The following is a 26,896-nucleotide window of genomic DNA, read 5'->3' on the forward strand; positions in this document are numbered from 1 at the left end:
CCGTGACTCACTGAGTACTCCTGGTGCACGTCAATCTCTGCAGGCAGGACAGTCATGGTGGGGCAGCGGCTGGGGCCCTCACTTGCACTAGTCCAGAAATGCCGCTGGCTGGAGTTGGCACAGTCCTGCTGCAGGGTGCACCTGGAGTGGCAGGGCACAGGTCAGGGCCCAGGTAGGTTCCCCCCAAACCCAGCTGCAGCTGCCCTGGGGCCCAGCCTCCCCCGCCGGGGGCCTCACCGTGTCTCCAGGGCACACCAGCCACAGTAGGCATCGGCGGCACCCACGCAGTCCCCGCAGGTGGTGTGCACAGCACAGGCGGCGACTTTCACCCTGGCCATCTGGAGGCAGAGGTGAGGGCCCAGCTCAGAGAGGCTGGCGGCCCCTGTCTGGGGGAATCAGCGATGGCCAGGGCCCTGAGTGGCTGGGGAAACTGAGGCTTGATGCTCTAGCAGGGGCCATTTGGGGACACAGGGCTTCCCCGCAGACGTGATGCCTCCACTGGGAAGTGAAGGCTTGCAGACAAAGGGGACTGGAAAGGAAGGTGCTCCTGGTGGGAGAAAGAGTGGGAGAAAGCTCGCATGTCAAGCGGGGTCTCTGGCCTTACCTGGTGGGATGTCATCAGATAAAGGTAACCAGGGTCTGCTGGGTCAAACTGCATGACGTGGTGCACAGGCTCCCCGTAGGCCACTGTCACCGCCCGCCTGCTCACCACCTGCATGCTCTCATTCAGGTTGATCTGTTGAGGGGAGCGGCCGTCAGCGTGATGGCGCATCAGGAGGGTGCCCATGGTGGGGCATATGCCCCTGCAGGTGGGGACCAGACTTAGGCTTGGGGTCTCAGCCTCATTGTCTTTCAGGCCTTCCAGGACTGGTGAGAAATCACGGACATGTACAGGAGAGTGGGGGCTCCGGCCTCTACACGTGTGCTTCTGCTGTGCCCCTACCAGGAACTCCCTCCCTGACTGGTCTTCTCCAACACCTCCCACCCTGTGAATACATACACACTTGACAGTTTGCAAAAGATTCTCTGAGAGGATGTCTGGCATCATGCCTAAGAGCAGGGACGTGGGTTTGAATTCTGGCTTTGACATTTACAAGCTGTACAAACATGAAGCTGTGACTCCCTTCCACCGCCAGAGCCTCAGCTTCCTGACCTAACCGGACTACTGATGACACCTGCCCCTCAGGACCATGGTGAGCACAATGGAGAAGATGCCTGCAAAGTGCTGATGGGGCCACACTTCTCCTGCCTCTCCTCTTGTGCCCATTTCACAGATGAGGAGACTGAGGCCCAGAGAGGTGACAGACTTGGTGAGAGTCATAAAATGAAGACACTTTAGGGTTGTCACAAGGCAAGCCCAGGCCTGTCTGACCCCACTGTCCAAGGGTGGGTCTAGGGAGTGGGGGCCAAGGCCCTGGCAGAAGAACACCAGGACTAGTTGAGGCCTAGAAGCTTCTCTGGCTCTGAGAGCCCCTCTGCATGTCCTTCTGAGAACAGACAATGCCCAACAGAGCTCCATCAGACTTTGTTCTTTTCTGGCTGGCCCCTCACACCTCCAACATGCTGCCTTGTTGGAGGCCCCACCAGGCCCCGAGCTGGGACCAGTGGCCTAGATGCCTCCCTGGGCCGGCTGCCAGAGGCCTCCTACTGCCTGACCTTCCTTTGTGGGCTCCAGACTTTTGGTAGCTCCCTCCTGCTTATGGAATAAACTTGTTCTGGCATTCAAGGCCCCGGCAACCAACCCCAACTTACTCTGCCAGGCTCATTTCCACTCAGGCATTCTGGCCTCTAGGCCTTCACCCACGCTGTACTCCCTGCTGGAATACTTCTCTTCCTCTCCCTTCAGCTAAGATCTGTCCTCCCGGAGCCCTCTCTAGAAGAGTTTCTCAAATGCCCTCCACACACCAAATTGAAATTATTCTCTTCCCAGGCTCCCACAGGCTCAATTCCAGCCTCTGAGACGTGACCCATCCAGGCGGCCTCTTGGTGGAATCTGCCCAGGCAGCCTGGGCAGTGTCCAACCTGCCCCTGCCGTCGCCCTCAGGCACCCAGCAGACTCTGAGCTTATCCCCACTCCTTCAAACATCTACTGAGCACCTACTGTGCTCCAGAGCCTGGGCTGGGTGCTGTGATCTAAGCCCCAGGCAGGGAGGGGCTGGTGGTGGGTAATGAGGTCTGGGTGGAGGGGTCATGTGGGCTCCTGGTCAGCATTCAACCCCAGCTCTCACTGTGTGACTTTGGGGCAGTCATTTCCCCTCTCAGAGGCTTAGTGTTCTCATTTGTGAAATGGGAATCCTGGTGCCACCTCCCTCACAGGGGGCAGTTGACTCTGACCAGTCATTTCCCCCATGACAGATGAGGAAACTGAGGCTCAGGGCGAGAAGGAACCACCCTCAGGCTACACAGCTGGGACCAGCAGGGCCAGGATCTGAACCTAAGTATCTAACTCCAGAGCATGAGTCCCACCATCTAAGGACCCTCACTGGGGCTTCAAATGGGGAGAAGGATGCTCCCTGTCCCGGGGTCCCGGGGCCAGGTGGCCAGGGCTCTGATCCCCAGCCCACCTCTGGCGCATGGCGTCTGCCTGGGCAGCTGAGGTAATGGAGTTATCAGATCTGAGTCAATTAGGCCGGGCCCTGGTACACACTGGAGCTGTGCCAGGCAGCTGACTTTCCTGACAGGGCAGGGACAGGAGGTGGCTGAGAGGAAGCTGGCCTAGCCCCTCACCTGGGCTGGGCCCAGGCCCTGGAAAATCCTTCCTACTGCATGGTGGTGAGATTCCTCTCACCTTTCCCAGCCGCAGGAATCATTACCTCCAGAAAGCAGTCGTCTTGGTTGGGGGGAGTTGGGGGTGGGGGGCTTCAGAGGGTGGCAGGCGGGGTGAGGAGGGAAACAGCAGTGAGAGCCCCCACTTGCCAGGCTGTGGCCTTCCGCTATCAAACCCCAATAACAGTTTCAAGAGGCAGGGCTTACAACCCTTCACAGGTGCAGAAACTGAGGCCCAGAAAAAGAAAGTACATTGTCCAAGGTCAAGAGTCCAGACTTGAACTCAGATCCCTCTGCTTCAAAGTCCTGGGTCCTACAGACCCAGGAGAAGGGCCCTCTCTCAGGCCTGACTTCCCTCCTCTCCCAGACAGGGCAGGTTTTGTTATGAGCAAAAGTAGGAGAAACAGATGTGAAAAATGCTTTGTAAACTGTAAGGTGCTAGGCAAACTGGAGAGAATGGAGGCTAATATTAGGCGTGTAGAGGCCATGTGTACAGCCTCCCCAGACTCAGCCTCCCCTCACCACCCCAACCTCCTCGGCCTCCCCAGCCCAGAACCCCCAGACCTCGCAGCCCTACCTTAAGCAGCCGCCCACTGACTGTGCCCAGGAAGACCACTGTGTAGTTGCTGACACTGGCCACGGCCACGGAGGAGAGGCCTGGGGCTCGGAACACGGGCGTGGCCTTCAGGGGCTGCAGGATAGACAGTGGGTGCTGCAGGTGGGCAGCCCCACAATCCAGTTGCTCTGGCTGCAGCTGGAAAAGAAGCAATACGTCAGACCGCTAGAACCTTCTTTGGCTCCCTGCCCACACTGTATATCAGGCCCCAGTATCAGAACTTTAAAGTCCTGCTACTGCTTCACATGCCCAGGTCTGGGCTGAGGCCCAAACGCTAGCAGGACCCTACCCTTGACCATAGACTGACCCCTGACCTCAGCGTTAGTCGCAGAGCTGCCCCAAGGAGATGACGTTTCGGGTAGGGAAGAAGCATACAGGAAAAGCCGTGTGATGGAGGCAAGAAGAGGTGGCAATGGGATGAGGTCAGAAGGCCAGTATGGTGAGGACAGGGTGAGGCCCCCACACCCTCCTGCATGCGGAGCTGCCCCTCCTGGCTGGTCACAGCCGGGCACAGCAGAGGAGCCCACACCAGACCACCTGAGGCTATTCTCTGCTTCAACTTACCTGCTGCTACCAAGAGGTATCCCTCCAGCCTTGGCTGGGTCTCCTCCTCCCAGGTCCCCTGCTCTGACCCCAGCACCACCATGCAATGTCCAGCAGCTCACCAGACCCCAGACTGAGGCCTCCCCCAACCAAGGCCCTCCGTCTCTCCCACAAGCATACATCCCCCTCATTTGCCCACATTACAGACAGACAAACCAAGGCAAGGTGTGTCTAAATGCACAGCCCTGCCATCCACATGGGCCCAGTGCCACCCTGAGTGGCCAGTCAGTCCTCCCACACATGGAGCTAATGACCCTAGTCTCCAATCATTCCCTGGACTTGTTCCCTGCCCTTCCCCGAGTCCTGTTGCTCCTTCCAAAGGTTCCTTCTGCAACTTGCACAAAAGTACAAACCAGGCCTCCAGGAAGCACCTTTGAGAAGATAATCACGCAAATCCACAAGGATGCAGACACAAGGACGGTTTAGAAGAGTAGATGGGGAAAGGACCTCAGCGTCCTGCAGGATTGAGCATGAAGATAACGGCACGTGGCCCAGGAGAGCCACCCCCACCCCTGGGGCCACCACAACTCCGTGTGGATCATGACAGAAAGATCTCTGACTGAGAAAAGTCGCAGGATGTCAGAGGGCCGTTTTGGTAAAGCTGGCACATCCACAGTAATAGTCATGATGGTAAATGTAACAACAGGCTATGCTTGGAGCGCCTGGGTGGCTCAGTCAGATGAGCGTCTATCTTCGACTCAGGTCATGATCCCAGGTCCACGGATATAGCCCACACTGGGCTCCCTGCTCAGTGGGCTCCCCACACTGAGCTCCCAAGGCCTGACAGCAGTGGGGAGTCTGCTTCTCCCTCTCCCTCGGTGTGTTCTCTCTCTCTCTCGCTCTCTCTCAAATTGGTAAATAAATAAATAAAATCTTTACTGAGAACTGACATTGTACCAGGCATCAACTCCCTAAATCCTGGCAGTCCTATGAGGTTCCACGTCATAGACGAGGAAACTGAGGCTCACGGGGGGACAGGGCCTGCTCTAGATCACCAGTTGCAGTGTCATGTCTCTCTGGTTGAAACTGGCAGCATTCTTTAGCCCCACCCTGGGCCCCTGGACACTGGATGTGGGCAGCCAAGGCTCTGAGCCTCGGAAGGTCACCAGAATGTAGCATCAGAACTGGCAGCCTTAGTGTCATTTTTTTTTTTTAAGATTTTATTGATTTATTCATAAGACAGACAGAGAGAGAGAGGCAGACACATAGGCAGAGGGAGAAGCAGGCTCCCCACGGGGAGCCTGATGCAGGACTCGATCCCAGGACCCCAGGATCATGACCTAAGCTGAAGGCAGACGCTCGACCACTGAGCCACCCAGGCGTCCCTGTTGGGTTTTTAAAAATTTCTCATTTATACTTTTTGCAAGCCTAAGTCACTGATGATGTGCCTGTATGGGGTTTGCTCAAAATCTCAGCTAGTTTTCAAAAACAATAAATACCAGGTCCTCCTGTCCTTGGGTGAATAAACACAGTTTCAGGCCCCACAAGCCTCTAGGTGAGGCCTGTATCCCAGGGTGTCCTGGGGGGCTGAGCCCTGAGCCCAGAGTGGGGTGGGGTTGGGGCTACCTCTGGGCCAAAACCCATGAGTGGATAGTGTTCCTCAGAGTGGCTGGGGGTGACCAGGCAAGTCGCCTCACTTCCCTGAGCCTCAGTTTATTGAACCAAGAAGTAGGTGCATCTCTAGCACCTCTGTCACAAGAATCGGGATGAGATCATTCATCAGGGAAGCGCCTGCAGTGTGCGCAGATGCTCCAGAAGTGTTAGCTGACACTACTGCCATCTCAGATGTGACTGTCACTAAAATGATTATTATAAAATGGAATTTGGGACAAATCCTGCCCCTCCTCTAAAGCTTTCCAGCTGGACAGAGCAGGAACCCCTCAAGGCAGCCTCTCACCCAGGAGGCTCTCCCAGCCCCTCTTTTCTGGGCCCCCTCAGATCTCAACATGTCCCCCTGAACACAGCTGCCAAGTGAGCCCTTTAAAAATGCAAAGAGGCCTCCCCTGCTTGAAATCCTCTGATGGTTTGCACAACACTTAGAATAAACACTGAATCCTAAATCCCCCCATCAGGGGCCCTGAGCCCTTCTAAACCCATCCCATACCCTCCTCACCCATGCTTCTCCGCTCATTTCTATTCCTCAAACAGTGGGCCCTACCTCAGGGCCTTTGCTCTTGCTGCTCCCTCTGCTCTGCCTGGAGTGCCATTCCCTGGGCTGTCACATAATTGGCTCCTTCCTGTCCTGCAGCTTCAGATCTACTGTGCCCGACTCCATCCTGTGTGTGTGTCCCCTCCGAGGTCGGGGACAGCTCCCCAGCTACCTCTCCCAGCCCCAGGCCCGCCCCTCAGCAATCCTGCAGCTGCAGCGAAGAAGTGAGGGGGGCTCTCAGCAAGCAGGCAGGAGAGTGGGCATTTGGGCCCAAGGCCTGCCAGGAGGGAAGAAGCTTTTCCTAGGGGTTACATAACTTTTCTTCACTGAATATGGATTACTTGCGTCATGAAATAATAAGCTGCTTTAAAATTAAAATTGTAAACCCTTGCCTGGGGGACACGATTTTCCTCCCTGAGCTCTGGGAGGGGTGAGGTGGGGAGGAGGTTGGAGAGGGATGGGGAGACCCGAGAGGCCCCAGATGACATCCTTTGGGGTTTTCCACCCTGGGCCCTGCAGTGGGGGACCCCAGCCAGCCAGAAAAAGTCAGACGGACAAGGCCCCGAGATGAGGGTGACCTGGGGGCCGGGGCGGCAGAGAGTATGAGGCAGGAGCAAGCCGGGGATCCATCTCTCGCCTGCCCGCCCTGACTTTCACAAGCCATTAATTCTGTACCGAAGGAATTTTCTAAAAAGCCTTTCCTCCAACTTTTTTTTTTCCTTATCCTAAAAATAAAATCTTAAAAAAAAAAAAAAATGTTTAAAGGAGAAGTAACCCCCGTCAGCTGCTCTGAATGATCTGTGCTCTGAGGGGGAAGCTGACTCCCTGACTGCCAGGGGAAATCACAAGGCTGCCAACCAGCTCAAAAGTGGAAGCTGGGACACATGTCCACCGACCAGGCGGGAAACGCCTGCCTGTTGGGGGAGGGGGCTGCAGGCCCTGGAAAGGGGGAGAGCGCCCTTGGGGATGGGGTGGCTGTCCCCAGCGTGGCCTCTGCCAAACTTGGTCTCCAAAGGCAGTAAGAAGAACCTGTCTCCAGCTCCTGGCCATCCTCAGGATCAAGCTTGGCATTCAAGGCCTTTGTGACCTGGCTCCAACTACCCAGGCTTCAAGTCTCTTTTTTCCCTCTGTCCCACCCTCTGCTCTGACCACACCAATCTCTGTAATTCCTTGAATGTGGCCACATTTTCCCACCAGGGCTCCTGATCTTTCATAATGTCGCTCCCTTAGCAGCCAGTGCCCTTCCCACACCCCTGAGCCTTCATACTTCCCCTAGACCATCAGTCCCTGTTGTCTTGACCCATGCTAGTCCCTTTGCCAGACATGTCCCGGCAGTAAGTTTTTCACCAGCTTTCAAGATATGACTCAGAAAAAAAAAAAAAATCTCCCCTCTTCTGTGACAGCACTGTGCTGGTTACCACTTTCATTTATCATGGTAGCATAAACATGAGCTTCTCCAGGGTGGAGACTGTGCTCTAGGGTGAGTGTTTACTAAAGAAAAGAGACTAATTTTGACTAAAGTGTGATTGACTGTATTCAGCTGCTTCTGTTTCACAGACTGAGAGCAAACAGTGCTGTGGCGGGTGCTGGAGAACTAGAGCAACATATAGGCCAACTGTATACCTACTCTGTGTGTGTGTGTGTGTGTGTGTGTGTGTGTGCGCGCGCGCGCACGGCAACATAGGAGAGTCAGGTATTCAGGCCAGGCAGCACCTGGCTGCTACTTTTGGTTTCTCTAAGAACCTCAGTATATCCCTCTCTGAAATGGGAAGAGCAATAGCTGGCTGCAGGTCTCAGCTTTTTTCTGAGAGGAGGACACACCCACCCTCTCCAGCTAGCTCCCTCCTGGGGCCAAAGCTCAGCTCTGCCCACTTTCCCATTAAAACTCTGACATATCGATTTCACTACCAACTGTAATTGTGTTGACTTTCTCTCCCCAGGAAGCCGGTTGGAGCAGGAGCTTCAAGAACCCAGTTTCTCAGGCCTCCACATCCTGCCTGCAAACCCCACCAAACCTCAGCCCCGCTGCAGATGGCACTCCAAGGAGGATGAGGCATCAGTGGAAGGCTGGGTGGCAGCCTGAGAGGCCCAGTGGTTCCATCCCACGTACAGAAGACGCTGGCTGTTGGGGCTCTGTGCTCGGGCACTGAGGGCACTGTCACACCTCAAGTGTTCGTTATCAAACCAAGATCCCAGGAAAGCAGCTTCACTGTGAGTAGCTGGAAGCACACAATCACTTTTGGGTATTAAAAAGTACACCTGGGCCAGAACCAAACCAAGTTCCCTCCTTGTCACCCTTTACAGCTAAAGGGAGCATTTAAAACTATAAAGCACTAAATGCCAACTTGGGATCCTGGAAATGAAAAAGGATCGTGGAGTAAAGTCTGGAGTTCAGTTGAGAGTCAAGTACTAACGCTGGTTTTTTAGTTTTGACAAGTGTACCCCAGGAGTGTAAAACCTTACCGATGGGGAAAATGGGAAGGGTACACCGAAACTGCCTGTACTATCTTTGTGGTTTCCCTGTAAGTCAAAAATTATTCTAAAATAAAAGGTTTATTAAAAAAATAATAGGGGCACCTGGGTGGCTCAGTGGTTGAGCATCTGCCTTTGGCTCAGGGTGTGATCCTGGGGTCTTGGGATCGAGTCCACATCGGGGTCCCCACAGGGAGCCTGCTTCTCTCTCCTCCTGTGTCTCTGTCTCTTTCTGTGTGTGTCTCATGAATAAATACAATCTTAAAAAAAAAAAAAGAGAGAGAGAAGCCCTGAGGTTAAAGGGGGAGCATTCTCAAGGTCACCTGCATGCCACGGGTACTCAGGTGGGGATTTGAAGTCACACCTGTGACTCCAGACCCAAAACCCTCCCTCCCACCTTAAGCTGCCAGAAACTGCAGCTCATGCCCTGTGGCTCCACAGAGCGGACACCTCCACCGAAGATAAACTGAGTCATGGAACGAGCCACGGGCCTACCATGTGGCGGCCCAGGGAGGAAACAGGATGGACCTGGCTCTAAGGGCAACCGGCAATGGCCCCCACATCATGGAGGAAGCTGCCTGCTGCCTGGGAAGGAAATACCAGCACCTCCGGGTGGGTGATCAAGATCCTTACTTCCTGGAGGGGGAGGCAAGCAGGGAGAGAATGTGCAACTGGACCACAGAACAACAGCCAAGGGGCCTGGCTCTGAGCCAGAGGTGAAACCAAGGCACAGAGAGAGGTAGAGGCTTCCTCAAGACACACAGCACCATCACCCCTGGTTGCCTGAATCAGGTAGGGGAAAAGCCGAGAAGTAGCAATGGACATGGCAGCTTGAGTAGACCCTTCCAGAGTTTCAGAGAGGCCTGCCTCTGTTTCCCTGACCCCCCTCTCTGAAGGAGGCGGGTCACTCCACCCCAGGGCACTGCATTCATCCAGGCAAGCTGAGCATCACCTGGAAGAGTTGTGCAAACCAACCAGCCAGACCATCCTGAGCATCATACGTGTGTCTCGCCTCTAGCCACAAACTGGCACCCCAGGCCCTGCCACCAAGCTGGACAGAGTCTGGAGGGAGAGTCCCCAGGCTGAGGTCAGAGGCCCAGCTGGACTGAAGACCTGCTGCATGTAGGCTCGGTGCAGAACTGCCTCATAGCCACACTCTTGTTATGTCCCCATTTTACAGACAGAGAAATCGAGCCTCCGACGTACCAAGTCTTGTGGCTCAACACTCACCATGGGATGCTGCTTCCCATCTGAGCCTCAGTCTCTGCCTCTGTAAAGTGGGAATAATAAAAGCACCCTCCACAGAGGGCTGCGGGGAAGGGCTCAGCTCCCAGCAGCCCTCTATCTGACCACGTTCCCCATCCGCTGTGCGGGTCACTCCCCAGGACAAGCCGCTGCACTGCAGCCACCCTCACCCACAACGGGTGCTGAGAGCTCGGCCGGCCGGGCCCGCTCCGCTCGGGCCTGCCTGGGAACGGCTACCACAGCCGCTGACTCAAGCAGCCATTGTTTTGTTAGCTGGACGTGGCCCCCCCAGACACCCAGCTCCCCCTTCTTGAAGCTGTTTCTCATTCTGGCCCAGCCTGGCCCCATTTCCAGCCCTTCCCCCCTGGGGTCCCAGAGGAGCACAGTGTGGGATGGGCAGCCAGCAACTCTTCCCTGGCCGGGGAAGTCACTCCCTCTCTCCCCGGCCTGCTCCGACGGGGGCGGGGTGGCAGCGTCCTGCGGCTCCCGCCCCTTCTCTCCCTGGAACAGTTTCCGTCCCGGCCTCTTCCCCTAGAGGGGATGTGGGCCAGGAGAAGCTGAGAGCCGCAGCTGCTTCTCTCTCGGGCACATTTGGCCTTCCTCCTCCTGGGGCTAGGGAGCCCTGGAGATTAGAACTCACACCCTCCTCCCCAGCCCCAGGGTGCTGGCCTCCGTCCCAGAGTCATCATCCACCTGGTTGTGGGCACACCCGAGGGGACAGGGCTGGCGTGGAGGCCCCAGCAAACATCTCTGGGCTGGTCCCACGTGCCAGGGACATGGAGGTGCCACATGGGTCCCTCTCTCCAGCTGCCCACGTCCCAGTTCAGAGATCGCCCCCAAGTCAGGAAGGGATCGCTTGGAAATAAGAACAATCCAGTAGCATCAACAACACAATAGTGAGCAGCTACAGTTGGCTCTGTGCCCTGCCTGTACAACCTCATCTAACCCTAGTAAGTTGGTGCTACTTTACAGCAAAGGAAACTGAGGTAGTGACTTGTCCAGGGTCACACAGCCAAAATGGCCAGACACGAGCCTCCAACCTAGGCAGGCTGGCTGCAAAGTCCTTGCCCTTAACCATAGTCCCTCCAGCCGATGCTCTGCTGGGCAGGGCCAATAGCCATGGGGGACCTGGCTGCCGGGAGCAGGGAAGGCCCTGGGTGGCAAGCTGGGGAAATTGAGGCCCACCAAGGAGACGGCCACTTCTGGAGGGCTCATTCACCTCAAAAAGGGATGTGGGGCGGGCCCTGAGAGGGGCATGGGGGCGGAGGTGACCGCAGAGCCCCATTTAGCTCCTTTCCCGGGCCTGGCCTCCACTTCAAGGCCTCTGCCCGCTGCCCCCCCATTATTTACCGATCAGAGCAGAAAGCACTACATGATTAACGCCCCGCTGGGGCCTCGCTGGGCCTCATAATGGAGCTTCGAGCTTCCTCCCTCCTCTAGCGTGTGATTTATCGTGTTTCAGGGTAAAGGATGGCGGCCTGGGAGGGGCCAGCCCCGCTGGCCTGGCGGATCTCGGATCCCGGTGGCATTGAGTGTCAGCGGGAGAGTGGGTGGTGCACGGGCCCATTCAGGCAGCCTGCTGGGTTCGGCTCTGGCCCAAACACAGGCTTTGGAAAGAAAACGGCCACACTCCGAGGGTAGCCAGGATCCAAATTCACGTGGCTGGTGCCAGGAGACTTTCCAGGCCTCTCCCCACGCGGCACCAGCTGGTTTCCATGGCAATCCCCACACCGTTGTCTGAGCTGGAGAGACCCACGGGAGTCACCTGGTCCAGCCACAGTGGGGACTCTGGGAGAGAGCCCTCCTGCTCCTGCCAGCACCTAGCAGGCCTGACGAGGGGCCAGCAGCTATGAAGTCCCTTCTAGACCTGGATCAACTATGTCTCACTCTTCCCCAAAAGCCTTGCTGGCTCCCCGCAGCCCACAGGACAGCATCTAAATCCTTGGCCTGCACCCCAGACCCCACACACTCAGCTTCATCTCTGCCTGCTACCCAAGCCACGTTCCATCCACCACATCTCTGGGCCTTTGCCTCTGCCTAGAGTGCCCTCCCCAGCCCCATCTGCCCAAGTCCCACCCCAACATCCCCCTCCTCCAGGAAGCCTTCCTTGACTCCCTCAGAAGAGGCTGGGCACTGCACAGCCCTGGCTGCGGCATCTCCTCTGGCAGGATCTCCTCCCTGGCTGCCTGGGAGCTCCTGGAGGGTAGGGGCAGAGTCTGATTCATCCCTTTTTTGGGAGCCTCCTATACTGCCACATTCTAGAGAACCCTGCACCAGAAGCAAGGACAGGCAGGAAATGCTTCCTAGGAGGCGCTGGGCTTTGGTGGGTGAAGGCAGAGACAGGTGCAGTCTTGGGGAACAGGAGCCCCACGCCTGGGACCATGCCAGGCCCCGGGGCGCACTGGGAAGCTCCCAGTCCTGCTCACAACACCCCCAGCAGGGCCAGAGCTCCCCTGGGTGTCTGTTTCCTCACCCCTTCCCACCGTGCCTCTGAGAGCCCCTTTGGGTCACACCCCTGCAGTGTCCCAATGTTTTGGGAAGAACCAAAGAGTAAACATGATGAACATGGGCTCTGTAGCCAGACACACACTCCACCTTTTACCCTCTGTGTTGCCCCAGGCAAGTCACTTAACCTCTCTGGCCCTCAGTTTCCCCTTTCTGTAGGGATAAAACTCATCTCATTCCACTTCTGGGGAGATTAAAAGATAGACTACACATAGAGAACTTTGCAATCTGCCTAACACAAAATCAACTCCCAAGAGACAGCAGCATTAATAGTAATAAGACAGATACTGATGGAAGCCCTTCTCCGACAGAGTGCTTCCCTGCCACTCCCACAGCCCGACGCAGACTGGAAAACTGAGGTCCAGAAAGGAGATGGGACCCCACATCACCCGGGGCGCAGGCCCTCATGCTCCTCTTCCACACACATCCTGACTGTTCTCCCTCCAGCAACCAGAGCTCAGAACTCGGCCTGTTTCCTTAATCTCCATGAAAACCAGCAGCCGCGGGCCAGCAAATCTGACCCTTGCAGCGTGTTTCTGCAGGGGCTGATGCTGACTCACACAGCCTCTGCCAAACACCAGGCTGCTCCGTTCTTCCCTGTGCTGACCCCATTTTGCAGAAGGGAAGAAGGAGGACCAGAGAAGGGAAGTGACTTGCCCGAGGCCATAGCTAGGAAGGTACAGAGCCAGGACTTGAATCCAGGGAATCGGTGCCAGGGCCCAGCATGCATGTACCCCCTGGTCCTGCCTGGGTGTGGCAGGTCCTAACTGTGGGTATTGCTAAGGCCAGGCTGATCCCCCATCCACTCCCTGAACAAACCCTGGATGGTGCCATATTGCCCCGGAGGGGAGGCAGCCTCCCAGCCCCAGTACCCGGCCAGCACTGGTCTAGTGTTGAAGAAGATCTGTCAAGTCATCATTCAAACTGACCACATCCGTCACTTGCACACTCAAAGGGCCAGGAAGCTCACTCCTTTCAGAGTCATCGGATCACACATATTTTTAGAAATGAATGCACCTAGTGGTTCCCGGCCTTCCCACTTCCTCAGAAGGCCTGTTCAGCCCCAGCCTTGACAGATGGCCTGGCCAGGCTCCCCCTACTCTGGAACTGAGTCACTGCCCCATCAGCTCCCAGTTTCCATCCGGGGCCTGCGTGGAGGTGCTATCACAGAAGAGGGTTTTGTACAAAGGGCCCGGCCCAAGTCTCCATGGAACAGGGCTACTGCAGAACTCCCAGCTGAGAGCTCACAGAGAATGCTAGCCGTCATCCACCATGGATTCTGGGGCCAGAGAGCCAGTCTGCAGGTCCCCATTCCTGCTAATCAGCCATGTGACCCCAGGCCTCAGTTTCTCCATCTGTAAGCTGGGGATAACAGCACTTCCTGCCTCACGGTGGGGGGCTGTGATATCAGGCACACGGGTGCTCGTGAAGGGCCGCCGCAGTGACGCTGCTCAGAACCGGGAGCTCAGCCCCGGAGAGCTGACAGGGCACCCACCCTGCACACACCCCGCAGGCCTTCCAGGTACCTGGCACCTGCCCAGTCGATGGCAGTGAAAACATGCCCACTCTCCAGGTCAGCCTCTGCCTTCCTGCCCCCGAGCTCACTCAGCTGGGGCAGCCCCGGACACACCCTTGCCTTACCCCTCTGTCGTCTTGCCCACCCAAGTCACTTTTAGGATCTGGTGTGATTCCATCTCCTCTGAGGGCCTGAACTCCCTTCCTCTGAGCACTCCCTGCTCTGCTGGCTGTTTCACACATGCCGAGCACACTCTTCTCAGATGCAGTTTCTCCCTCCTGTTACTAATACCTCCAACTGCCATTTCCTGGGCACCGCATGTGAGATTCAATCTGCCCACATCCTCAGAGGAAGACACTGTCCCACTTTACAATGAGGAAGCAGAGGCCCAGAGGAGGGTACATGATTCGCCCTGGCCACACGGCATATAGGCAAGAGAATGGGACTCAACATCTCGTACCTGGGAGTCAGGACTGCGGACATTCCCAGGATGGGCCGGGATATTGGATTATTAGCCATCACCTGGCCCAAGGCCTGTCTATCTCTCTAGGCTAAACGGTCACCCTGGCCAACCCTACTGGAATCCCCTAAGTCCCACCAAGTGTCCGCTTGTACCCTTGGCCACAGGAAGCTCACTCCCAGCCCCCAGTGCAACTCCAAATGTAAAGCCCATTTTGGAAGCTCTGTCTCCCTCCACCTCCACCCAGGATTTCAGCCCCTAAATTGGTTCAGAAAACGCCTTCTTGACGATGAGCGCCCACCCACCGCATGCCAGTTTAAAACAGCCTGAGGGTTTTTTTTCCACCTTTACTATAAAAAGACACCTTGAAAATGCAGCATTGGCATTTCCCTGTTGGTTTTCCTTTTGACTTAAAAAAACAAATATCACGGTCACTCAACGGTTGAGAGGAAAGATTTGGGGAAGGGAGTTAGACTCAGCCTGCCCTCACCTTGCTGGGTAACCCTGTGCCTCAGTTTCCCCATCAATAGCGCATAGCAACTTGCCAACTTGCTTTCACCTCAAATCTAAATTGAGGAAAGGGATCCAAGCTATGTGCAATGGAGGATAATTTTCACACTCACTTTCTCATAATTGTGCCACCACCCCAACTATGCCAAAAACAACCAGGGACAAAGTCGGGGCCTTCCGAAGCCTGGCGGGGTGGACACATTTCTCTGTTTCTGACCTCACACCTGGGCAGCTCCTCCCTTCTCCGGCAGACTCCTGGGTAGAAGGTGGCAGCAGAGGCTAAGACTTCGTTGTCAGACAACGAAGTGGCAGACAGCAGAGGACAAAGTCGACCAGGTGAGGATCTGGAAAGTCTGAAATCACCCTGACTGAGGGGCTGGGCTTCCAGAGGACCACCCAAGCCACCTCGCTTGGAGGTCAGCTGTCCCTAGAGAACAGATGGAAGGGCAGGGTCCTATGTCCTGCACTGAGACCACCCGGTGCTAGAGAAGTCAGGTCAGGTGGCTCTGGGAGAGAAAGGGAATCCAGGCACCTGGAACTCCCCAACACCCCCAAACCAAATTCATCCTCTCCCAGAGGCACCACACCATGTGCCCTATTCTGACAGCACCAACTTCCATCCCAATGCTAGACCCGACTGTTTAGCTTCCATCTCCACCCTGTCCATCTTCACCTCTGGATGTCCTGTCCTGAACCCACTGCTTCCCTCTATGCCCTTGGACCCCAGGCCCTTAGCATCCCCCAAGAACAAGGCCTGACCCACTGCCTCCACCACAGTGCCCAGCACCTACCATGGGGCCTGGCGCATAGTAGATGCTCAAGAAATATCTGCCAGTGAGTGAATGAATCTCTTGCCGGGAAGATAGCACCAGCCCTCCAACTACTCTCCCTGCCTCTTAACTGCCCTCTCACCAGCCACCTAGGCACTTTCTGAAATAATTCTATTAAAAATAATCATAGTGTAGTTGACCCTGGAACAATGCAAGTTTGAACTGTGTGGATCCACTTATATAGGAATTTTTTACAGGACAGCACTGTAAGTGTATTTTCCCTTTGTTCTGATTTTCTTCATAATGTTTTCTTTTTCCCAGCTGACTTTAAGAATACAGCATACAACACACATAACATAAGAAATATACATCAATCACTACTTACGTTACTGGTAAGGCTCCCAGTCAACGGGAGGCTCTTAGTAGTTATGTTTCGGGGAAGTCAGTTTCAGGTCAGTGCTGCTGGGCCACATCTCCCAGATATGTCCAAGGCCACAGAGTCTGGGCTTCTAGTGTAGCCTTGGGTGGGTGGGGGCACGGTTATTCCTGCTCTTCTCTGTGGCCAGGTCCTCAGTTACAGGCTCAGAATTTGGGTTCAGATGTTAAATGCAGATTTTTCACCATGCGGGGGGTCAATACCCCTAACCCCCGAATTGTTCAAGGGTCAGCTGTGATTGCAAACATGTGCGCCAGGCAGTCTACTAAGAACTTTACAGGTATTCTCTCCTTTAACCTCACAGCAGTCCTATAAGTTAAGTACCTTATTATCACTCCCATTCTACGGAAGAAGAAAGTGAAATGCTCACATCACTCCTCTGGCTAAGACCCTTCGTGGCTCCCATATCCCCAGGATACAGTCCCAAATCCACAATGAGGCCTCCCTGCAAGTGCAGGCCCTGCCCCACTCTCCCAGTCTCTCTCTCACATTCTCCCCATGCCCCCCACCACAGGGACCACCTTCAATTGCTCTGTTGGCCACTTTGCTGTCTCCTACCTCCAGGCCCTGGCACAGGCTGTTCCCTCGGCCAAGACCCTTTTGTCTTCTTGTGGCAGTTTTGTGTGGCTAACCCCAGCTCATCCATCTACCTCCACATTGACAGCACCTTCCCCAGAAGCTGTGATGTCCCCTCTTGGGGCTCCCTCTGTCCATGGTCTCCAATTACCTGCTCGCGGCCCCCTGGTCTCTAAGGGCCTGGCCATGTGTCCATCCTCTGCTCACTTGCATCGGCCACAAGAAAAGAAACTGAGTCACCACTGGTCACCAGCACACAGCATCAGGCTGGAGCACACAGTAGGGGCTTAGGAAATGTCTACTGAGGCCTCCATCTGGGGCTAGAGGTGGGAAGTGGTGGGAGTATTTACTGCTGCAGAACAAGCCAAAAGAGGTCAGAGCTGTCCGGGGCCAAGCCCAGACCCGTGCTAATAGGGCCCCTGGGGTAAAAACAGGAACAGCAGGCAGCTACCAGGTGCTTCCTGCATGCCAGGTACCACACACTCCACATTACCTCATTCATTTCGTCCTTAAAGCCATCCCTGGAGATTTGTTTTTATTGTCCCCATTCTACAGAGGAGAAAACTGAGGCTCAAAGAGGTTAAGTCACGTGCCAAGGTCACACAGCTGGGAAGTGACACAGTAGGATATGAATCCAGGGTACAAAGCCCAAATTCTGAGCCTGTAACTGGGGACCTGGCCACAGAGAAGAGCAGGAATAACCGTGCCCCAACCCACCCAAGGCTACACTAGAAGCCCAGACTCTGTGGCCTTGGACGTATCTGGGAGATGTGGCTGCACTGACCTGTGTCCACAACTGGGCATGGGGAAGGGGGGGAGGGGTGTGGAGGTCACAGGGAGAATGGCTGAGAAGGACCAGAAATCACCTTGAGCTAGGGAGAAGGCCCATGGCCACTCTGTCCCTGGGCCTGTGTCCCTGGAGAGGCCCTGCCCCTCTAAGGAGAAGAAAGCCCCAGCCCCCTTCAGCAGAGTGAGTCACTGCACCAGGCCAGGCTGGGGACCGTGGGAACCAGGCCGGTTCCTGCCAGAGGGGGAGGGGGATACTGCAGTGGCCGCCTGAGGAATCCCATGGATCAACCCACAGCAAGGGCCTGGATGGACACACAGGCTCTAGAAAGGCCAAAGGAAGGCCCAGCAGCTGGCCTGACCTCAGCCTTGACCACCACAGTAGGGTCTTCCCTCCATAGAACAGGGATCAACTCCCCCCACCCACTCACCTCCTCTGGCCCTGAGAGCTTGTACCCACGAACACACCCCTCTGGGGGATGTGGCTCTGAGGGGCGGAATGGTAGATGTCCCAATCACAGCGCTGGGCAGCCAGCCCCAACCTGGCCAGCCCCTGTGGGTGGCAATCTGCCCCGCTCACCCACCGTGACCTTTATTTTCAGGGCGGCCAGCCAGCTGATGGTGGGCAGCCGTGGGAGCCCGAAAGCAGGAGAAGGGATCTGTGTTTTCTCAAAGCCCCAGTGTTGGGCACACCCACAAGGGAATAATTAGTCTCATGAGATTCTTGCCACAGCCTGAAGACCACGCAGAGGGATGGGGCGGAGCCATGGGGGGCCTTTTGCTGAGGGCCTCAGCATTTTGCTGAGGGAGAAACTGAGGCTTCCTAGGGGAATGGTAAAGCCTGGGGTTGAAATGGACTCCCCAGATTGCACAAGGATGCACAGTGTAGAAAAGGCACAGGGTTCCACGTCTCAGGGCCCCCCTGAAGAAGTGACCCCTTGCTAGTGGGCTTTCTTGAGGGGACCTGCACAAAATTCCCTTCTATACTTGTGCCATGTCCCCCGCAAGGTCAACACACACAGTGATTCCCCAGCCTGGTGCCCTCACCTCTGTCCAAGGCAGTTCTAGCAGCCTGGGCCCCATTCCCACCCAGCTGCTTTGCTAGTGGCACCTGGCCCCTCCTCACTCCCTCCTGAGCCCCTGGCCCTCTCCTACCCCCTGAACACCCCAGTGCTGCACACAGTCCTATTCACCTCCCTCTACTCTCCTGTCCCTACACCAGCCACCTGAGACTCCTCCAACACAGTTGCACATGCACATACACACACACACACACACACACACACACACGCACTCTGAACGAAGTGTCCACAAGACAGCAAAGGATCAGGGGTATTAAGAACCCAGATGGGGCCATAACGGCCTGGATTCGAACCCTGCCTCTGCTGGTTCCCAGCTGTGTGATCTTGAGCAAGTTGTTTAACCTCTCTGTTCCTCAGTTTCCTCATCTGTAAACTGGAGATGAGAGTAGAGCCTACCTCAGAGGGTTGTTGTGAGGACCAAGACAGTTGATGCACTCAGTAGGCATTTCACAAGTTTCGTTGGTTGGCCCACAGCCCCCATGCCCGGCACCTGCTAAGGGCTCAGTATACAGACGTTGAATGAGCGAATAAAAGTTGGCCTCAGAACACACCTGCTTGCCAACCAGCGGCCTCCCCAGAGTACCTACCGGTTCCTGACACCTGTGTTCCCTGCCACACCCATTCCACTGCACACCCAGGCCCACCTTGCTGCCCCAGTGTGCGACACTTTTACCTGCCCTCACTCCTGCATGACCAGGGTCTGGCACACACATCCCTGTCACTCCCTCCTTGCTGCCCGTCACACATGTCTGCAGAGCCCTGGCGCACACCTGCATGCCTCCCTGCACACCTGCCGAGCCCAAGCGCACATCTGCCGACTCCCAGGGCGGCTCTGATAGGCTCACACGGCCACACCTTTGGTTAGACGTGCGCTTGCTTGCTCTGCACTCAGTACACACCTAGGACCACCACGTGCACACCTGGGCTACATATGCACCTTTGGGTCTCTCCAGCGCAGATCTGCAGCCTCGACGCCTCCCGCACACCTGGTTCCGCTCGCCCGCAAGCCGGGCGCTCTCTAGAAGGCCCGCAGGCGCGCCCCCGTAGCGCCCCCACCCTGGCTGACACCTAGGTCCCGGGAAGTGCACCTGGGGCCCGGAGCACGCACAGCTGGGCACCCCCCTCACCTCCGTGTCCCGCCGGGGACCGCACGCCGCCCCTCCCGGCCCCCGGCGGGTCGGCCCCGTCGGCGTACCTGGATGTTGCGCTTGCGCTCGCAGGCCGGCCCGGTGCCCTGCACCACGCTGTCCAGCACGGCCACCACGTCCGGCGCCGGCTCCACGAAGCAGGCGTTGCGCGCGGCGCGGATGGCGGCTTGCACGTCGGCGAAGCGGAAGGCGCACAGCGCGGCCGGGGCGGCGCGGGCGGCGGGCGAGCCCTGCGGCCGCTCGAAGACGGCGAAGAGCAGCTCGCGCGCGGGGAAGACGGACACCAGGCGGCTGTAGAGGTCGCCGCGGCCCGCGCCGCCCGCGCACTGCAAGCCCAGCTGGATGTAGGACTCGGTGAGCTTCTTGGCGTCGCCGCCCGCGCCGCGGGGCAGGCAGATGCGCGCCAGCAGGCTCCGCGCCTGGCTGTCCTTGTCGCCCGCGCGCGCCTCGCTGTTGAGCGCCAGGTACGCGTAGGACGGGGCGCCCCGCGGCGGGTCGGGCGGGTGCAGGAAGGCGCGCACGAAGCCCAGCTTGTGCTGCTCCTTGGCGCCCTGCTTGATCTTGAGGATGTTGTCGTCGGAGGGGTTGAGGTCGAAGGTGAAGAGCTTGGCCGGGTCGCCGCGCGCGTCCAGCGAGCGGATGGCGATCTCGGGCGTGTTCTCGAAGCGGTGGTCCTCCAGGCTGCGGTTGCGCGGGAAGAAGGCGCTGCCGTAGCCGGTGTACGTGGCGCCCACGAGCAGGCGGCTGCCCCCGGCGCCGGCGGCCGGCGGCAGCACGAGCCCCACGGTGGACGCGTTCGGGTGGTTGGCCGCCACGTTGAGCATGCTGGGGAACACGGCGACGGGCGCGGCGGGCGGCGCGGCGGGCGGGAAGCGCACGGCCACGGCCGAGATGTTGCCCCGGCGCCGCAGCTGGCAGAAGCCCTGGTAGATGGAGCCGCAGGCCACCACCAGCCCCTGGCCCGGGTCCAGCTGCAGGATCTTGTTGTAGTTGTCGGTGAGGCGCCGCGGGTGCTCGCACGAGGCCTGGGGCAGCTGCGGGGCGTGACACAGCGGGCTGTCGGCCACCGGGCCCACGGCCGCCTCGGCCTCCAGGCTCAGGTTGGCGCCCGACAGCTGGTACAGGCGGTTGACGGCCGCCAGGTACACGGTGCCCGCCGCGCCGTCCAGGGCGAAGTTGTTGGTGGGCGTGGGCGAGGGGAAGCGGCGCTGGACCTCCAGGGCGCCGGCCCGCGCCGCCCCCAGCAGCAGCAGCAGCGGCGGCAGCAGCGGGCACGGCCGGGGGGCCCGGGCGCTACGGGGTGCGCCGCCCGCGGCGCGACGAGCCATCCGGGCGTGCGCGGGCTGCGCGGCGCGGCGAGTGCATGGGGCGCGGCGCGGCCGGGAGCCGGAGCCCGGAGGCGGCGGGAGGCGGCGGGAGGCGGGGGGCGGGCCCGGGCCGCGAGGCGCTTCCTGCCCGCGCCAGCGGCCCCCGGCCCCGGCGCCCCGGCCCCGGCTCAGCCGCGCGGCGCAGCCCGGGGGCGGGGCGGGGGCGGCTCCGCGGCGGACACGCCCTCGCCCCCGCCCCCGCCCCCGCCCCCGCCCCGCCGCGCCCCGCCCGGCCGCGCCCCGCCCCCGCCCCCGCCCGCGGCCCCGCCCCCCGCGGCCCCCGCCCCCGCCCCCGCCCCCGCGGGCCCCGCCCGGCCGTAGACGGGGAGGCCGCCCCGCGCGCCCCAGGCCCTCCCGCGCGGCGCCCGCTGCCCGGGGCTCCCTGCCCGGCGCTGCCTCCGCTTCCGTCGCTCGTTCCTCCCCTCGGCCGCTCGGCCTTGTTTCCCTTTTTCTTCCTCCCCTTCTCCCCGGTCTCGGTCCCCGTCTCCCTCCGTTCTCCCCGCCCGACCCCTCAGAGCCCCCCAACTCCCCGCCGTTCCTCGGCCTCGGGCTCTTCTCTGTCCGCCTCCCCTTGCCCCATCAGCCCTCTTACCACCGCCCGTCCCCCTCTGCCTTCTGCTCCCTGCCCCTGTGTCGCCCTCCGTGGGCTCCCCGTCGCCCGTGCCCTCGGCCCCTCTCTGTCGCCCCCGGTCTCTCCCTCTCCGCTCTCACACTTACAGGCTCCCCCCCCCCGCCCCCGACACTGCTGTCCCGGGACCCCGGACCCCGGACCCCGGACCCCGGACCCCGGACCCCGGACACCGTCCAGGCCTCGCTGGCCCGCTGGGCACAGGGCGCCTCCTCAGACTCCATGATCTGCCCCCTAAACCTCGGCCCCAGAAGGGAGGTTTTTACAACGGTCAGGGACAGAGGGACAAAAGCTCAAGGGTCAGGCATATAAATTAGGAAAACATGGAGAGGGGAACTATTTCAGGCATGTGCCAAGCCCCGGAGCAGGCCCGGCTGGGAAGGCGACACACAGAGTGACAGGCTTTGGCCCCGGGGGAGTAGGGAGTGGCCTCGGGTGGCCCACCCGTTCCTCTGTGGAGACCCAGCTCTGTGGGCTGCTGCCCTTCTACCCACTACATCTTGCCAGGCCCTTCCCCTTACTCAGGATTCTGGAATCACCTAAAATCCTCCCAGACTTAGTGGGTGGAAGATCAGCCACCAGTGGGCTGGCACTTGGACCCACTTCTCCTTTCTTCAGACCTTTCTTCTTTCACCTGGAGCAGGTAGGCCTTGGGGGTCCGAGGCAGCCACCGTGATTCCAAGGTCACAGAGCCCGGAGGAGAGACATACACAGCATCTGGCCCCGGTGCCCAAGCAGGCTTGCCCCTGCCAGGCACTGTGCCAAGTACTTGACTTGTACTGACTCACTTAATCCTCACAGATGCCTTCCGAGGCTGGTGCCCTGATTATCCCACCTTACAGATTTGGCACCTGAGGCCCCAGAAGCAAGAGGACTGGCCCAAGAAGTCTGTTGGCTCGGAGCCTCACCCCAGATCTCTCCGCGCCCCACACCAGCTCTGGTCACTCAGAATCAGGGGGCTCCCATCAGGGGCTTCCACGTGGCGCCCAGGACGGAGGGTTTCTCTGTGCCCCAAAGGGTAGGCGGGAAAGGCCAGGCCTCTAGCTGTCCCCCACTTCCCTCTTTCCAACACCCTGGACTCCTGCCTTTCCCCCTCGGTGGCCCCCTCCAGCCACTGCTATGACAGCCAGGAGTGTTCAACGGCAGGAAGTCAGAGGCTCCGTTTCTGTTAGCCTGTGCCCCCCTGGGCTCAAGGCCGCTCAAGGGGCAGCTCAATAGGATGCCCTCACCTCCATCTTTGGATGCAGAGGGCTCATGCTGTGCCGCCTGTGGGAGTGGACTGGGGAGCCCCACAGGGGTACCCAGCCGCTCGCTGTAACCCCCTCCCCTCCTCGGAGCCCTCCCCAGCACTCCATCTGTCGGCCTCCCTCCTGCTCTTATCTTTCCCTAGCCTTCCCCACCCCATCTCTGTTTTTGTGTCTTCTTGCTCTTCCTGGTTACTCTCCCTCTTTGTCTCTCTCCCCCAGTCCCTCCCCACCCTCCTCTCTTTCCCCTCTGTCTCTTTGTGTGCGTATCTCTGTGTCTCTCTGTGTGTCTCTCTCTGTCTCCTTCCCTATCTCCCAGCCGTCTCTCCCTCTCTCGCCCCTCCTAGCTTCCTTCCTGTCTCCGGGCTCATCTTGCTGCATCCTGCAGCTCCCCCCACTGAGCCTCAAGGAAAATGCTCTATGTTGTCACAGCTCCACCTGGCGCGCATGGTTCCTGGCACTTGGGACACAAACTACCTGTGAAGCTGAGCAATGGGCGCTCAGGAGCCACCCCGGGCTGGGGGCAGGCAGGTGAGATTAGACTGCAGAGGGCATGGACACAGGCTGGGTCCAGGTGTCCTCTCAAAGTGCTGTGTTGACTAGGGCAAGGCACTTGTCTCTCTGAGCCTCAGTTTCCTTGTCTGTAAAGCAAAACAATCATAATAGCACCCAGGCCCCTGGGAGGTTGTGAGATGTAAGCAACATAACTACCAGAAAGTACAGCGCCAGCTACATGACAGGCTGGCACTGGTAGGAAGTCCGAGTCTTCCTGGGCAAAGGGCAGTGTCTCCTCCCAACACACCCTGCCCCCGGCATTGAGCAATGGCCCCACAGGACCCCCCCACCCCAACACACACAAACTTCTTGCCTTGGGTTCCATGGCAGCTGATGCAGCCACTGCCCACCCAAGGCTGAGTGTTGTACCCAGCACTGCCCTTGCAAGGTCCCGAGCTGTCCTCACGGCCAGCTGACAAGGCCAGGGTCATCGAGCCCATGTCACAGATGGAGGAACTGAGGATATCGGCAAGGTGAGAATTTGAGCCCAGATCTGTGTCCAGATAATGTATTTACTCCCCTTCGCCCATTAGCTGGGAGCTGCTTTGGATCAGCATGGGTTACACGGCTGCCACCCTGTACCCCTACCTGGGCAGAAGGGGTGCTGATAATTCATGGTGGGAGGAAGGAAGGAACAAGTAAAAGAACCCACATCTCCCTGACCTTGCTAAGAAGCAGGAGAGGTATCCTCCCAGCAGGGATTAGAGAGGAAACCAAAGGGAGATGGACAGAACCCAGGAAGGTGGTTCAGTTGACACCCAGCTTTAACTATGAATTAACTAACCCGGACTAACCAACTGACTACCACCTAATCCTGAATCACACTGACTCAGGCCCTTTGCAATTTTTGTTCAAGACTTCTGATCAGGGGATCCCTGGGTGGCACAGCAGTTTGGCGCCTGCCTTTGGCCCAGGGCGCAATCCTGGTGACCCGGGATCGAGTCCCACATCAGGCTCCCGGTGCATGGAGCCTGCTTTTCCCCTCTGCCTGTGTCTCTGCCTCTCTCTCTCTCTCTCTCTGTGACTATCATAAATAAATAAAAATTAAAAAAAAAAAGACTTCTGATCATATCAAGGAGAAGATCTCCTTTTGGGGCTAATGTGCCTTTAATACATCTCTAACATTTGTCACTGTCCATTTTTAATAGAGAAAAGGTCTTCCACTTAGTGCTGTTGACATCAGAATTCTAGAATTTACTTTAATTTAAAGTTATGTTCTGGTTTTGGCAAGTGATGCTGGTTTCCAAGTATAATAATGATGTAAAAAGCTTGCTTGATAAATGCATGCATTGAAGTTTTTTAAAATGATGTGCGTTAAAGACAAATACGGAGTAAGCTGTAATCCATAGGGTATGACACACCAGACATGTAGGCAACACAGGTTCAATCCAGGACCTTTTTAGATGTGGACACGGCGGCCCAGGCCCAGGGTAGGGGCGTGTCCTTGTCTGGATACCCCTTGGTCGCTGGCCAGGCTGGCCCACAGATGGCAGGTCTGGGCTTTCACCCCCACCCCGGGTGGGGGCTTCCCCATCCTGCCCTGTCTATCCTCAGCAGAGCCATGAGGAGGAGGAGGAGGAAATGTTTTTCTTCTTCAATTGGAAAAAATAACAGTGGGGCCAGGGCTGTACTGGGAGGGGTGCCTCCTGCCCCTCTGTCCCTTGGGCCTGACCTAAGAGAATGCTTTCCCTGCAGGAAATGCTCCTGACACGCTGACTGCCCCGAGCATGTATTTGGTGACAGGAAGGTGCTGGAAGCAGAATCCTCTGGGAGAGCACAGCACCCCCAGCAAGGGCCTAGACTGTGCCAGGAGCTATCACTGCTGCTTCTAGGGACCTTTACCCAACTTGGTTCCTCCTGAAAGGAAGAGGTTGGTTTTATGATACCTGTTTTACAGATGGGGACACTGAGGGTCAGGAGGGTGCCAGCACTTGTCTATAGCTGTACAGCCTCCTGGCCTCCAAACCCTAGTTTTGGCCATTGCATCCCTCTACCCCCTGCCTTGGAGCTGAGAGACCTGAGGTCCAGGGCCACCTCAGCCCCTAACCACCTATGTGACCTTGGTGGCTCCGCCTTGCTTTGAGCCTCAGTCTCCTTATCTGGAGAAGGCGAATATAATCCATCTCACCAAGACTGCTGTGAGGATAGAAAAACATAGACGTGTCGTTTGCCTAGCATGTCAGGAAGTATGATATCCGTTGCCTTTCCTGCTCTGAAACATGGGGTCCTCTCCCTCAGACTCCTCAAACTGATCATCTGTCCTCGACTCAGGAAAGCCCCACCAGACCCAGAAAATATCATTCCCATAGCAATTGCCACTGAGGTGTGTCTTGCTGGTGCCATTAAGGGCTCAGATTCACGAGATCACCTCCTTTAATTAACGCTCCACTGGGTCTCCCTCCCACTCATTAACATGGAAGCCAAGGTTCAGAGAGGTCTAGAGGCCTGCCTGAGGTCACACAGCAAATAGATGGTCCAGAGTGACTCCTATCCCCTCCCTTGCTAGCCTCACCCCTTCGCACTAGGTCTCCTGTCATTGCTATCATGTCCTACTGGAGTTGCCCAGGATGGGCCAGGGTGACCCTAGAGTGGCCTCGCTGACAAGAGACACAGTACCCATCACACTAATGTGTTTAAATTACAGACAATTGGTGCTGCTGGTGTGGCTCCGATGATGCTACCATAGTGCAGACGCCATGGAAAACTAGGGGGTTCTAGCCCCCTTTAGAGTTCTGGAGTATACCTTCCTCAGCCTCCATTGGATGTTGCCCTGGGAGTAGGGTGGGGAGGGTGACCCAGAAAGTCTGGTTTCAGGGCTTAGGAGGGGTGGCCTGCCCTTGCCTGTGACAATGCGCCCCTGGTCATTGCTCTGTCTTTGTCTCCTCATAAGGCTGGAGGAAATGGTTCTCATTCCTGTGTGTGAGAGATGCCCTCTCTCAACTCCAGGCACATGCTTGCCCTCTGTGGAGCGGACACGGCAGGCTGGGGTGGGGACCCGGGGCCCCCATGCACCCATCCTGGGCGCCTGGCCTGACAAGCCCCCGCGTGGCCCCTTTGTGCTCTGTGAATCGGATAATGGGCGGCATTCTCAGACGTCCAGTCATGGCTCTAGGCCCGTGAAAGGACCCGGCAGCTCCACACTGAGGCCTCTGTCCAGCAGCAGCCAGGGAGGGGCAGGCCGCCCCAGGGGTCCCCACCCACATTCCCAGGCTGCAGCCATCTCCAGAGGACAGCCACCCGGGGCAGGGCCGACTGGGGTCAGGTGATCCCTGAGCAGCCGGCAGGTGCTCCATGAATGTCTCTGACGCCAGGAGCCAAGGGCGGGTAGGGAAAGCCCAGAGCTAGGAGGATGGGGAGTCACATGGGCGGGGCACCTCCTGTACCCTAGACATTTCCCAGCCAGTCCTTGCAAGATCCCCACAGGCCTGTCTTGTTGATCCCATTTAATGGATGAGTAAACTG

General features: G+C 57.8%; 1 protein-coding gene across 2 annotated transcripts in view; it reads right to left on the reverse strand.

Annotated features, from left to right (window-relative positions):
• PLXND1 (plexin D1) overlaps nucleotides 1-21,009 on the reverse strand; it is a 56,398-nt gene extending 35,389 nt beyond the window's left edge. For both annotated transcript variants that reach the window (XM_041761616.1, XM_041761615.1), the window contains exons 1-5: nucleotides 19,688-21,009; nucleotides 3,344-3,520; nucleotides 605-736; nucleotides 238-338; nucleotides 12-141 (exon numbers count right to left, since the gene is read on the reverse strand). In XM_041761616.1, coding sequence (XP_041617550.1) covers nucleotides 12-141; nucleotides 238-338; nucleotides 605-736; nucleotides 3,344-3,520; nucleotides 19,688-20,968 — 1,821 coding nt within the window. In that variant the 5' untranslated portion in view covers nucleotides 20,969-21,009. The remainder of the gene's footprint in view (nucleotides 1-11; nucleotides 142-237; nucleotides 339-604; nucleotides 737-3,343; nucleotides 3,521-19,687) is intronic.
• Between the last annotated feature and the right edge of the window lie 5,887 nt (nucleotides 21,010-26,896).

Source organism: Vulpes lagopus, chromosome 7 (assembly GCF_018345385.1).
Source record: "Vulpes lagopus strain Blue_001 chromosome 7, ASM1834538v1, whole genome shotgun sequence".
Classification (NCBI taxonomy): Eukaryota; Metazoa; Chordata; class Mammalia; order Carnivora; family Canidae; genus Vulpes; species Vulpes lagopus.